The sequence below is a fragment of the Cebidichthys violaceus genome, unplaced genomic scaffold, assembly GCF_023349555.1.
Source record: "Cebidichthys violaceus isolate CVI_PGR_0920_01 unplaced genomic scaffold, fCebVio1.0.p SCAF_14, whole genome shotgun sequence".
Classification (NCBI taxonomy): domain Eukaryota; kingdom Metazoa; phylum Chordata; class Actinopteri; order Perciformes; family Stichaeidae; genus Cebidichthys; species Cebidichthys violaceus.
The window spans coordinates 7,507,548-7,521,716 of NW_027176307.1; the positions used below are offsets into that span (position 1 = coordinate 7,507,548).

Consider the following 14,169-nt stretch of genomic DNA (forward strand, 5'->3'; position numbering starts at 1 on the left):
GATCATTTAGTACAGCGGCTTTAACAAAATTCAAGTGGGCGTTCTTGAAGAACAGTTTTATCTTATTATTTTCACATTAGAATATCTTCCTCAAAATGTATTCATCATAATCCATCTCACTCCATATTAACACGTGTTCATTGCGTTGACTAAATGATTCATTAGGCTCTACGGAGCATGAAATTCAAGTCGAACCGGTGCGTCCAGAGAGGCCAATCAAACACACTGTTGACCCAATCCTCACCTGGATCAGAGTCACTGACCCGCTTCAGTCCTCTTGGTGATAGCACAGTACAGAGTAAGGCTTCGCTGCATTGATAGGTTGATAGTTCGGGACAGTTCTGTCTCAGAAAGGCACGCGACTGAGCTCCGCACTTCAAAGTTCACCACTGCTCCGGCTCCTCGCCCTTCGGTTCTTTTTAGCAGCACTTTGCATTGATCTCCGTTCCAGAGAAAATGACACTTTGTGACCTTGTCAACAATATACACATACATACATATTTACAGAGAAGATCGTCTCCTAAGACTAGAAGGGTCAGTTGATATTTGTATGTCTGTCTTTTGTTACTTATACACAGAGTGTGTGTGTGACTGTACACATGGCAAGAATGTAGACGGATGGAAAGGAGACTAAAAGAAACGCAGCAGAGATGTCTGTTGGTCTGTGTCTGTGTCTGTCTGTGTGTGTGTGTGTGTGTGTGTGTGTGTGTGTGTGTGTGTGTGTGTGTGTGTGTGTGTGTGTGTGTGTGTGTGTGTGTGTGTGTTACGAGTGCTTGATAGAGTATTTGCCTTTCTGCAGCTGGGAGATGTACAGCTTGGACTTGGTGCCGTCCAGTCGTTTGAACCACACCTCGTCGTTGTTGATGGTGGTGATGATGGCGCTGCGTGACACACACACACACACACACACACACACACACACACACACACACACACACACACACACACACACACACACACACACACACACACACACACACACACACACACACACACACACACACACACACACAACGTTAGCACAACGGCACTTCCCGATCCTCACAACCAACACGTGACATCGCCGTTTGCAGAGGTCCCCAGGTCACACATCATCACGTATTTACAGGGAAAATGAACGAGGAGTACTCTGCTCAAGTGGTAAAGAGATACGGTAAGCATTCAACTGCATGAACAGATTCAAACTAAAGAGGTTTTACAGACAGCTACAGAGAGGAGAAGCAAAACTTTCTAAAGGGCTGTGTAACGATTAACTAACGCTGCATGATTAACACGCGTGATAAAATCTTATCCGGAATATCATTAGAAAAGCATGTGTATGTGATCAGGTTGCCAAATATGAGCAGCGTGCAGGACGCTGGATGTATAGACAATGAAAACCATGTATACACCATTTCATACAACAGAATATGTGCTGATCTAATCTACTTCACACAATGCACAGTTTTCTAGGTGGAGATTAAAAGTACCAAACTTTATTGTTAGTTGTGTTGGACTTTTTTTCTACTGCACTGTGTAAAATGCCTACTATCTTCTGTGGGATCAAAAGAAACCATTTCCCCGTGTTTAGGTCCTTCGCACTGTAACTGAGATAGTGACGCTCTTTGTACCATTCTGGTGTGAAGTGAAGGCCAAAGAAAACAGACTTGTACAGGTACATGAGATAGATGAATGAAATGGGTGCTGTAGATAGCCTCAGCCGTGCAAAACGGTAGATGGCAGATAGTCAAATTGGCGAGTTAAACTCCACAACTAGTAAGCACAATGTCTTTCTTAAGATTGCTAACTTATTTTTGTTTTCCGAGATCTTCCTGGAGCAGGTTTACGGCCACCCACAACATATTGTATTGATTTCACAGCTGTGAGTAGCTCCTTTATTTCCTTTGTGCATTGCAGTGTGAACACCACAACATACTAAAACCAGCTTAGAATTAGTATACAGAATTATTTGGGACATGCTGAGACTTTAAGCTGTGAACCTACACAGAGTTCTAAGCATCTGGCCCCTGGTGCTCCGTAGCACTGAAGTGTCTCTCTGACGGGATGAACCGCAGTAATAAACACTATTCCTCTTTTGGTGTTTTGATGATTGTATCCTCCAGAGGTGTTCAGTTAAGGTGAGATCTGGTGCATGTTAATGTCCACCGGCTGTGTGGTGTGCTCTACTGCATGGATGTCCAGCTCTACCCGTTCAGAGCAGCCACCTGTTGTCTCCACTCAGCGGTGCTGTGGAAACATCAGTACATTCTCTCTATTCACTGACACACAGGGCAGAATGTGGATCCACAACCATTCAGCCTAATACTCACAGTCTTTGTCATTTCCATTACCAACGAATCCACCACGTGACCCACACTTACTTTTTACAGACCACTGCACACAGCTCTTAGCATCCTAACCGACAGGTGCTGTAATCAACACCATACAATAAACCCTGCTCACACACAAACACACCTAGCTGGGTACTCGTCCTTCCTGTTGATGCAGATGGCCTGTCCCCTGCAGTACCACTGGTTGTCGTAGAAAAGCCGTCCGTCCTCGAGGCGCGCCACATGTTGATGTCGGTCAGGCTTGACTGCAGGGACTGCAGGGACAGCATTAGAAGGACAAAGGGGACAGTGCAAGTTTAAAAGAAACACACAATAGAAACAAGGAGGACAAGGACAGTAACATCTGTCTCCTTCTCAACTATGAACTTGAGTACTTCTAGCTGAAAGCATCGAATCAGTGGCTACTGTACAACTGTGGGTCGATGGCTGCACTCAGCCAGATATTGACTGTAACCAAGGACGAGGAGAGACTCTTACCATCCACCTTCACCCTGTGTGGCCCCAGCGATGCCATCGCCTGTGGGGGAGAGGGGAACAGACACAACTAAAGTCAAATCACAAAAAACATTCACAGGGTGACTCCATTGTCCGATTCCACAATACCTTTCTTATCGCGGTCCAGTCTTCCAGAATATCAAGGTCCTGCAGCATGTAAACGATATAAGGCCGTAACAGAGCGGTTAAGGACAAATGTACAGTGAAATGTCAGGAAACATCTGTGTTAGCAGCAAGTCACTGAGGTGACATGTGGTGCAGATGAATGATGAGGAATAAGACAAGGACAGGACTAAGGGGAAATCTGCCGTCCCTTCAAAACTTGTTCGCTTCAAGGACCCTTGATCCTGAAGCGAGCAAGAAAGATTGTAGCCGACCCCTCTCACCCTGGACACAAACTGTTCAAGCCCCTTCCATCTGGCAGGAGGCTGCAGTCCATCAGGACCAAGACCTCAGGCCACATGAACAGTTTCTTCCCGTCGGCAGTTGGGCTCATCATCAAAGTCCGGGACCCCCACTGACTCTGACATCCTCAGGACATTTCCTACCAGTCACTCCCCTGCACATCCCTTCTCTGTTTCTTTATTTAGACACACTTGACACTATTAACATTACAATTCATCATACTTGTTTATAGTACTGTTATCTGTTTGTTGTGCACTTTATTTTATATTCTTTTGTAAATTTGAATATGGTTCTATTTCTTGCACTGTGTTGATTGTTTAATGTTATGCACCACCCGCCATGACAAATTCCTTGTATGTGCAACATAGATTGGCAATAAACGGTTTGTGATTCTGAAAGGATATCGGAGACAACGACGGGCTTCTTCTTCTTGACGGGGCAGAACGGGTCTTTCTTCTTGTTTTTCCGTGAGTGCAATCCATCATTCCACAACTCTGGAGGGCAGAGAGGACAGATTACAGAGAGGAGAAACACCGTGCTCCTGTAGGTTCATATTTCTGTTTTATAGATGCATCTTGTTGGTTTACATATTCTTAATCAAAAGCCCTCTGTATATTCTGTGACTATTGTTTAATACCACTACTCTGCATCTCTTATTAATTAATTAATTAATAAATCAATCCAAACAATTAATTGATAGTTCGTCAGGTGACAGATTCCAATTTTGATAAACAAATTGTTTTACTTACTTACAAAAACACCAACTAACTGCTGCTGAACTAAATGAGTGAGGAATGCTTCTCTGAACTATAGAAACTGAACAGTGTGGGGTTAGGGGACGCTGGCCAGGATGTAGGTACCTGAGGTAATGTCAATACTGTGTCTGTCTTCCTCCAACCTTCTTATCTTCTCCTCCAGTTCACTCTGCACAGTGTCAAAGAGCAGCAGCTTCTCACTCTGGGAGACAGAAACATGAGGGCAAGATACAAAATGATGACTCAAAATCAGAAGACTGGGGCGGAATTCTGTCTAGGTGGCGGGTACTGTGGCTTAATCCCAAACCCCAACATTAGAGTGGATATCCAACACAGTAGAGGCAGTAACCTACTTGAACAAGATGTGTTTTGCCGTGGAAAATACAAACCTGACCCCCGCATAAGCCCTGACTCATTGGTTGACCTCTCACCTCCCAGTGTTGGCAGGCAGCCTGGATCTCACACTCGTACTTGTTCTTCACTGACTCCAAGCACAGCTCCCTGTAGATCCCTGTGACAAGCATTACACTTTAATCAAAGTGACTATGTAGCCTTTGAACTGCAAAAAGGCATTAAGTTTAGCTGCATATCATTAAAAGATACTTTTACAAGTGCTTCAATCTGCTCAGTTTTCCAGTACAGGTGTGAAATGTTGCGGAAAGATACCCAAAAGAATGTAAACAAAGAGGATCCTTTGCTTTTGGCAGAGTCAAGTTGATTTCATTCATGTGACATAACACACCCTAACTCACCGTCACAGGAGAATCTAAAGTCAAACGCTGTGACATTAAAGGTGCAGGCTGCGACTCTAATCCAATACACTTTTTGTCAAATTCTCCTCCCGGCCCGCTAGCTTTCCATTCTGTGAGTGCAGATATCAACAATCTTTCTCCAGTGATGCTGACTCCACCTTTTAGACAAATTTAAATATCAAACTATAACACAGCAAAGCCTGTAACATCACATCGACCCACCAGCTACTTTGGTCCTGATCTGCATGTTCTCCTGCAGGTTGGCCAAAGGTTCCAGGTACTCCTGGGCACAGCCAGCCATCACCTCCTGCAGCTTGATGTCCACCTGGCTCAGACGCTCCTTGTACAACCTGAACAGCAAAACAAGGATCACTCACAAGCCTAAGCTTGAGCATTTTAGTGTTCAATTTAAAAATATCTTGTAAGCAAGTTAAAAACAGTGGTAATAAAATAAAAAAGGGATTTATGAACTCTCACTGGTGTGCAGAACAGTAATATAGTGTCCTTGTCTCTCCAGATCAGGAAGCTGTGGCACATCTACAGCAGGAGGCTGTTTATTTAATGCATTTAATGCATCTGCTAGAATGGCTGATGGCGTCTCAAATACACCTACTGAGTTTATCATTATGAGCCATTTTCACCTCATAATGATGGTGGAGGAGCTTCCACCTCTCAAGGATATAATAAGTAATCCAGTTTGAGTTTTAACTTCAGTGTATCCATCTCCTGGTGGACCAGCTGAACTTCTAAACTCACCTGCATTTGATAAGCATCTTGTTCTTGCTTTTTAAACTGTACTTAGGCCTGCTTTTAAAGTAACCTGCTTTGAACTGTCTCGATAGCTGTACTTAGGCCTGTCTCAGTGGCCTCAGTTGTGAAGTGCTATCTGAGTTTCTGCTTGTTTGAAACGGCTCGTTTGATCAAGCCTGGTTCACTGATTGCAAAGGAGGAGCTTCCACTCCTGGCAGACAATGAGCAATCAGTAGATAGCTGTACTTAACCACTGCTGGAAGCGTCAGCTTTCAAGCATCTGGCAAACGAAGGCAACAGGCCGACTTTTTCAAGCCCGACTTCGTCAAGCTAAGACTTCTCGAGCGTGTACTACCATGTGTTTGCATCCTATCTCTGTCCGGTCCTCTGCCCGGCGGTCACGTAGACATTGGGCAGCTTTCAGGATCCGCGACCCCACTAACCTCATCTATTCTACTCTCTCAGCTCGGGGCGAGCAAATGGTGGCGGGGGGGCTCTGGAACTGCCAGTCGGCAGTGCCGAAAGCTGAGTTCATCTCAGGTTACGCTTCCTTGCTCTCCCTTAACTTTCTTGCTCTAACTGAGACCTGGATCACACCAGAAAACACCACCACACCCGCAGCTCTGTCAGATGTGTACTCTTTCTCTCACACTCCCAGAGCTGCGAGGCGGGGTGGTGGTACTGGCCTGCTAATTTCCCCAAAATGGAAATACTCTCTTGTCTCTGTTCCTCAGTTCTCCCCGTCCTCTTTCGAATTTCATGCTGTTACTGTCACTTATCCAGTCAAGCTCACCATTGCTGTTGTGTATCGCCCACCAGGGCCTCTTGGTGAGTTCCTGGAGGAGCTCGACACATTAGTCTCGCACCTCCATGACGATGGCTCGGCGCTCATCCTGCTCGGTGACTTCAACATCCAGACCGACAAGCTTGAACCTCTTCTTTCATTCCTCTCCTCCTTTGACCTTTACCACTCTTCTTCTCCTCCTACCCACAAGGCTGGCAACCAGCTGGATCTTATCTTCACTAGGCACTGTTCTACTGCTAACCTCTCTGTCACTCCCCTCCAGCTCTCTGACCACTATTTCATGTCCTACTCCCTCTCCCTATCCTCTGCTCCATCACTTCCTCCACCTACCCACATGGTTTCTACCCGGAGTCATCTCCGCTCCCTCTCCCCTGCTGATCTTTCCTCTTCTGTCACCTCTGCTCTCCCTGACCTTGAATCCTTCTCTCTCCTATCCCCTGATACTGCTACTGATCTTCTCCTCTCCACCCTAACTTCTTCTTTGGACAAACTCTGTCCCTTCACCTCCAGGCCTGCACGCCCAACTCCACCTGCCCCGTGGCTGTCGGACTCAGTGCGTACTGATAGACGGAACCTAAGAGAGGCTGAGCGTAAATGGAGAAAAGGCAAACTCCCGGAGGACCTTCTTAACTTCCAAGCTCTTCTTTCCAATTTTTCCTCCTCTCTACTGCTAAAGCTGCGTTCTTCCGCTCTAAAATCCTAACCTCTGCTTCCAATCCTAAAAAACTCTTTGAAACTTTCACTTCACTCCTCCAACCCCCACCCCCTCCTCCTACTTCCTCCCTTCTCCCTGATGATTTCGGCAACTTCTTTGACAAGAAGGTAAACGATATCAGATCCTCCTTCTCTCAGCCCCTCTCTCCCTGTCCAATCCTGCCCCCACAGCTCTCCCTCCCATCTCTCCCTCCCATCTCCACGCCCCATCTTACCCTTTCTGGCTCCTCTCTCCCCTAACAAGGTCCTCAACCTTGTTACATCTAACCGCCCCACCACGTGCTCCCTTGACCCGATCCCTTCCCCTCTTCTTCAGTCTATTGCGACTGAACTCCTTCCTTTCCTCACCCACCTCATCAACACATCTCTTGTTTCAGGATGCTTTCCCACGGCCTTCATGACCGCCAGAGTCACCCCCCTTCTGAAGAAACCATCACTTGACCCCACTGATGTCAAGAACTTCAGACCGGTTTCTCTTCTACCCTTTCTATCCAAAACACTTGAACGTGCTGTCTTTAACCAACTGTCTTCCTATCTCCACCAAAACAGCCTTTTGGACCCCCACCAGTCCGGGTTCAAAGTGGGTCACTCGACAGAGACGGCCCTCCTTGCGGTGACAGAGTCGCTTCACGCCGCGAGAGCTAACTCTCTCTCCTCTGTCCTGATTCTCCTGGACCTGTCTGCGGCGTTTGACACTGAACCATCAAATCCTCCTCTCATCCCTCGAGGAGATGGGCGTCTCAGGCTCTGCACTCTCCCTGTTTGCATCCTACCTGACGGGTCGATCCTACCAGGTGACCTGGAGGGGGGCCGTGTCGGAACCACGCATGCTGACTACGGGGGTTCCGCAAGGGTCAGTCCTGGGCCCCCTTCTCTTCTCGCTCTACACAACATCTCTGGGTTCTGTTATTCGCTCGCATGACTTCTCCTACCATTGTTATGCCGATGACACCCAGCTGGTCTTGTCATTTCCCCCCGGTGACACCCAAGGTTCTCATCCAGGCTCTTGTCATCTCCCGCCTGGACTACTGCTGGACTACTGCAACTCTCTACTCTACTGGACAAGCTTCAGACCTCTGGAGCTTGTCCAGAAAGCCGCAGCTCGCCTGGTGTTCTATCGCCCCAAGTTCTCCCACACAACTTCCTTTCTCCGTTCTCTACACTGGCTACCTGTAAGAGCTCGCATCCAGTTTAAGACTCTGGTGCTAGCCTACAGGGCAGTGAAAGGAACAGCTCCTTCCTATCGCCAGGCCATGGTCAAGCCTTACACCTCCGCCCGACCACTTCGCTCAGTGGTGGAATGAACTTCCCACTGACGTCAGGACAGCGGAGTCGCTGCCCATCTTTCGGCGCAGGCTGAAAACCCACCTCTTCAGGAAGTGCTACCCTGAGCCTTCCACTTAGCGCTTATTGTTTTCATACTAGCTTGTTGCACTTATTGTATTCGTATTACTTAGAGCACTAACTGTTTTTCTTGTTTCTGCCCTGTACTTTGGCTCTGAGTTATGCTCTGCTTCATGCTCTTAGATGCTTGTTTGGAAAAGGAAACGTACTTATGACTACTGGTGACTAGTAGTTCTTTTGATTACCAATGTTGAATGCACTTATTGTAAGTAGCTTTGGATAAAAGCGTCTGCTAAATGACTGTAATGTAATTTAAAAAAAAAATGCTGATAGGAAATATTGTATCTGACCCGGTTGATGTATTTATCACCCAGATGGGACAACGTTGGCTCAGTGGATGGAGCGCATTGTCCTTTGAACACAAAGTTGGTAGTTCAGGTTTCCCGGGCGCTTTACAGCAGCTCACTGCCGCCTCCTGATCCTTCTTTGAAGGATGCATGATGTAAATGGTCGGTTGTGATTCTATACACCCTAGTCTCTGACTATACTACTTTCAACTATTCTGACTGTACTGTTTTAACGTTTTTTTTACGTCATGTATCGTACGTATTATTATGTTTTGTCCTTTCTGTGGACCCCAGGAAGATTAGCGACCGCCAAGGCGTAAACTAATAATAAACAATAACCACTGTATATGGATCATAGTGATAACGTTTACAGATTACCACCTGTTTGTACAGCGGTGGGGAGAATCTGGATGACCATCACTCTGAATAAGGGCCAGTGTGACAAGCATCTCACACAGAACTCAGTAGTTCAACTTGAACATGAAGCTCACTGTGGACTCGGAGCAGACAGCAATAGGTGGAGGCTGTCACTAGATGGGAACATGGGGAGGGACTTACTGCTCCTTCAGGTCGGTGAACTGTTTCTCCAGAGTGGTCATCTCATCCAGGCACTCCATCCTTCTCCTCTCACAGTCCTCATCATCCATCTCTGTTCACAGAGACATGACAGGTCTGACATCACCTCCATATACACTGTTATTTTTTTTCATCCATCATCACCATCATCATCATCATAGTGCCCCTGCCCCCCCCCCCCCCCCCAAGCTCTACGTTGGTCGACATGTTATTTTAGTATATCATACACAACCCTATTTGTATTTTTGGCTGTCGGTTGATATTTAAGGCCTAACAATGTGTTTCCTACCCGAGCTGTCTCCATCTTCAGACACGGACGAGCTAACAGTGTCCTCCTCGTCTGTGCTGCTGCCGTCCTGCTCGGGAAAATCCACCTCCATTTCTTCGTGGTTACTTTCTTTCTTCTCCCGGGAGTGAACCGGCATTGCGACGTCCAGCTGAGCGGGTGTAAACGGGCGTGAAGGGGCTGTTTCGTTAAGTTTACCCCGAATAAAGAGGCGAATGTACCTCAAACAGCTAACCGGTTAGCTAGCCCGCATCTAGACAGCTGGTAATGCAAACATGGCCACCGTCGGCCAATCACATGGAGCCTTATTGACTCTGTCCAATCAAATGTTGGTATGGGTATCTTATTTAGGCAACATTTTTAGGGATTTGTAGTTTCTTAAACTTTTTCCTAATAACTAATACGTAGTTTGTTTTGAGGTGTTTGGAAACATTATATTATCATTATATTGCATTACATTACATTACGGTCATTTTAGCAGACGCTTTTATCCAAAGCGACTTACAATTCAGTATCTATCTACACACCGTAGACGCAGCTACGGGAGCAATTTTTGGGGTGAAGTGTCTTGCTCAAGGACACATTGACATGAGCCTAGTAGAGCAGGAGCCTGGGATTGAACCGCCGACCCTCTGATTGAAAGGTGGCCCTGCTCTCCACTTAGCCACGGTCAACCCAATATTATATGTTGTTTTGTTTGTTTGTTATAATCTTTTTTTGAATCCATTAATATGTTATGGGTACTACTTTCTAAATGACCATTCATAAAAGAGTTATGTAAATAAAAGCTTGGTTAATGGTTAGTAAATCATGTACTCATGCTTTGTTGTCTTTTCAGCTCTTTAGTTCACCATGGAGACCCTACAATGGACCATTTGACCCCTGACTTCATTAATTAACAACTGCCTTCCTGGATTATTGTAATAACCCCTTCATGAGTGATTTATGAACATTTATGACTACAGAGGATTTAAAAACGTTTTCTGATGGCCTAATAGGGCCCTTATTCATGTTTTATTAACATTTAACTACAGTCTTGATGGTTTCTTATCCTTCATTAATTACGAACATTTACTTATTACATCAATGACTATTAAAGGTTCTGTCAGCTATTCTATCAACACCTTTAATCAAATTAAGCAAATATCTCCTGACGTTCCGCTTCACAACCCGGCATCACAAACATTGTTCTTATTGATTTATATTGATCAGTTATAAGCCAATAATATTATTAATGCAACTATTATTCAAACTTAGAAACCCTTTATAAGAGGAAGAATCATATGTGCTGACTGCTGACTCATGATGAGAATGTGCTGCAGCTCCAGACTCAAACACATGCAATCAGTGCCATCATCTTAGTCACTCAGGGAACTTTTCTAGCACTTGAAGCACACTGACAGGTTTTCACAGCGGGATATGGTGGAGAGGTGCCAGAGAGACTCTGCTAGCTGACTGGCAGATGATTGGAGCACCCCGGGGCTCAGGCTGTCACGGCTCGCTGCTACACTCTTTCCTCATTCACCTGGGTGTCACTGATGGACAGACTGAGAGCAGTGTGGAGGCTGAAGCCATGCTCATGTCTACGAGTGTGATGGACAGCTGGAAGTGTGTGCATGTGTGTGTGTATGTGTGTGTGTATCAAGTCTTTCACTAGAAAAGTATTGCAGCACTTTAATTTAAAAACTAAATAATATTCCTCTAGTCCACAATCTAGTGTTCAGGATGTGTTCTAATTAAAAATTATATAAAATCACCAAATGTCCAATCAGATCGACTCTGTGTCTTTAAATAAAGTCCACTAATTGATCAGCTGCATCCAAATCCTTTACTAGTAACAGTTTGTACTATAGTGCTGGTGTGGTTGAAAGTAGGAAAATTCACATATAAATCACCTCAAAATATATACAGTTTTTAACAGTCAGAGACTTTGTCAAATCATTTATAACTACCATTTAAAATCACTGTGAATATTAAGCCATTGTTGTAAACATAAATATGGCAAACATAGATTGTATGATCAATGTAATAAAAAGTGGCTTGAATCAACTATTTGCTTTATTAGCCAGAACATGTCTTGCCTGGTAATCCAATCCAGATTTGACAGAAAGTGGACTGTATTGCAATATGATATGACAAATACTATGATAGATGGGCATCCACATAGCCCACTTATATTTATGTATCTTTTCAAGAGTTTTAGTGCATTTTATGCAGGATACAATCCCATGAGCTGCAATTCACAGTAGAACCACAGGGGGGCGATAAAGACCTTTGCTAGGTGGTCAAACAGCAGCTCACCAGATCTTCAGTTATAATCCATTCCTGGAGGGTATGATCTATTCTAGTACTGAAACTGGAAGCATTAATAACAACTATAAAAGAAACATGATTAATGAATGGATGACTGGATATAAAAATAAATGGATGAATGAAAATACAGATAGGGACATTATATATATATATATATATATATATATATATATATATATATATATATATATATATATATATATATATATATATATATATATATGCAACAAAGAGGCAGAATGCATTGATTAATATATTGCTCAATTCAAGTGACATATTAGTAAAACATGTACATTAAGCATCAAGCACACCAATGTGTGCTAACATCAAAAGACAAAACAGGAAGCTGGAGTTTTAACTGTGACACATGAGCTGACAGACGGCCTGCTCAATCCTCACAAAATGCAAAATTAGATATGAGATTATTAAACAGTGACAGATTTCGCTCAGTTGTTTTGCGGTTTGTCTTGCAGCCTCACTATTTCCATGGTGTGTAGTGCTGCCAGTCAGATCCATTTTCACACTGCTGTAAGTGTGTCAGGAAACTTCGCTGGTCTAATTTGTATTCAGGGTTGTACAGCGTGCTAGCAGAAAGTCAGTAGCTGTCTTTGTGGTTTATTTCATAAAACTATGCTTTTTTCCCCCTTCGTGGTCTCAAACGGTCCAGTGGAGTGGAGACTGCTGACACAATGGATGATCAATAAAGTTGCACACAACTCAAGAATGAGCATACAACCAAACAGTGAACCACAGTTTATGCTGTGCTGGGCATGTTTTCCAAGTCTCTTCCAATTTCATTGTTTAAAGCTGTGCTAAAACTCTGTCTCTGCAGTTCTTAGTGCAATCTTACTGACATTTAAAAAAACAACGTTTTGCATGTGCACTCACACGAGAGTCAGCATTGTGATAATGTGTAGTTAATGTTAATTTTTAACCTCAAGTTATACCTGCGTATACACAAACTGCTATCTCTCACAACAAATGGTCCGATTATTCACTTAACTCTTAAAGAGCAGGTAGATGCAAGTGAACACTTGCTCCCTACGCTTGAAAAATGAAAATCAAACAAGACGTTGAAGTAGGTCTCTGATGCTTTTATCTTATCTCCTTTGAACTAGCATCAAAAGTCACCGTTTCATCTTTGGTTTGTTCAATATGTAGCAGAAAGTATTTGAATTGGGGCCAAGCAAAGTGTTTGTAAATCCCCAACGTTAGCAATTCCCCTCTGCTTACCACTATAATATTATATTCAAATTTGAATGATCGTGTTTGAACCCGTTTAACTCTCTCGTGGCTTTACAGAGCTCTTGGTTCTACATATGCACAGCCTTGCTTTCTTGTTTACAGATTCAAAAATCAATCAATCAATAACATGTATGTCTCTATGCTAAATATGAAGCTACAGCCACCAGCTTAGCTTAGCATAAAGAATGGACACAGCTGGTCTGGTTCACTCCAAAAGTAAAAAAAAACCAACGGCCTTATGTATACCATTCCCTCTAAAACTGACTAAGGCCGCATTTCCATTGCATGGTACGGTATTTTGGGGGGTTTTCCTATTGGTAAAAGTTGTGAATTGTCCCTCAATCAAGCTGACCCGATACTAGAAGGTGGAGTTAAAACACTGCAGACCACTGATTGGTCAGAGAGAAATGTCACATGTGCAAAATGGGACATCCCGCACAAACCCTCTAATTTTAATAGCCAAGCTACCGTCAATAGCGACCACAATTTTTGTATTCAAATTTTGTATTTTGTATTCAATGTATGTGATGACAGAAACAACGTTATTTCTGTCACATACAGTGATACATACATAAAATTCATCCCCTGTATTTAACTCATCCTAAACATTAGGAGCAGTGGGCCACTGCAAAGTATTCACTGAACCCAGATTTAAAAGAATGGCAGCCCGCTGGAACTATCTCTTCAACATCGAAGGTCGGTGTTTTAATATACACTCCTTTCAAAATAAACTTCCCTCTTCACAGGAAATTAGGTTTAGGGAACAAAACTACTTAGGGAGATTGAGGAAAAAATTATGGTCGGCGTTAACTTGACTGACTAGGGTGGCAAACAAGTCATGTGACTTATGACTGGTGATAAAATGTTACAGTTCACTTTAAGTTTTGCTCGGGACTTGAACCACCAATCTCCTGTGTTTATTTGACCGTTTCACCACCCAACCTAAGCTGAATCTCACAGACTTTATACTATGTCACGTGCTCTTATTGTCCACTAATGCTGCATTACGAACCGAACAATAAGTTTGAATAATACTAGCTTAAATTGTGAGA

At 43.9% G+C, this 14,169-nt stretch overlaps 1 protein-coding gene across 2 annotated transcripts; it reads right to left on the bottom strand.

Annotated features, from left to right (window-relative positions):
• Positions 1 to 681: 681 nt before the first annotated feature.
• On the bottom strand, positions 682 to 9,826 carry LOC137871074 (breast cancer metastasis-suppressor 1-like protein-A). 2 transcript variants are annotated; one of them, XM_068708658.1, is made up of 10 exons: positions 9,563 to 9,826; positions 9,256 to 9,346; positions 4,960 to 5,087; positions 4,417 to 4,496; positions 4,091 to 4,187; positions 3,635 to 3,724; positions 2,934 to 2,998; positions 2,808 to 2,847; positions 2,455 to 2,584; positions 682 to 881 (listed from the first exon to the last, which is right to left on the bottom strand). In XM_068708658.1, the coding sequence occupies exons 1-10, from the start codon at positions 9,696 to 9,698 to the stop codon at positions 764 to 766; spliced, it is 975 nt and encodes a 324-aa protein (XP_068564759.1). In that variant the 5' UTR covers positions 9,699 to 9,826; the 3' UTR covers positions 682 to 763. The 2 variants fall into 2 exon arrangements, with proteins under 2 accessions (XP_068564759.1, XP_068564760.1); XM_068708659.1 differs by lacking the exon at positions 682 to 881 and adding an exon at positions 890 to 2,226.
• Positions 9,827 to 14,169: the final 4,343 nt, after the last annotated feature.

Bases quoted from the DNA above. Each gene is read 5' to 3' on its own strand.
- LOC137871074 (XM_068708658.1), bottom strand. From the start codon at position 9,698: ATGCCGGTTCACTCCCGGGAGAAGAAAGAAAGTAACCACGAAGAAATG. The intron at 4,188-4,416 runs GTGAGAGGTCAA...TCTGTCTCCCAG, and splicing joins CTGCCTGCCAACACTGGGAG to AGTGAGAAGCTGCTGCTCTT. The intron at 882-2,454 runs GTGTGTTTGTGT...TGTGTCACGCAG, and splicing joins AAGGACGAGTACCCAGCTAG to CGCCATCATCACCACCATCA.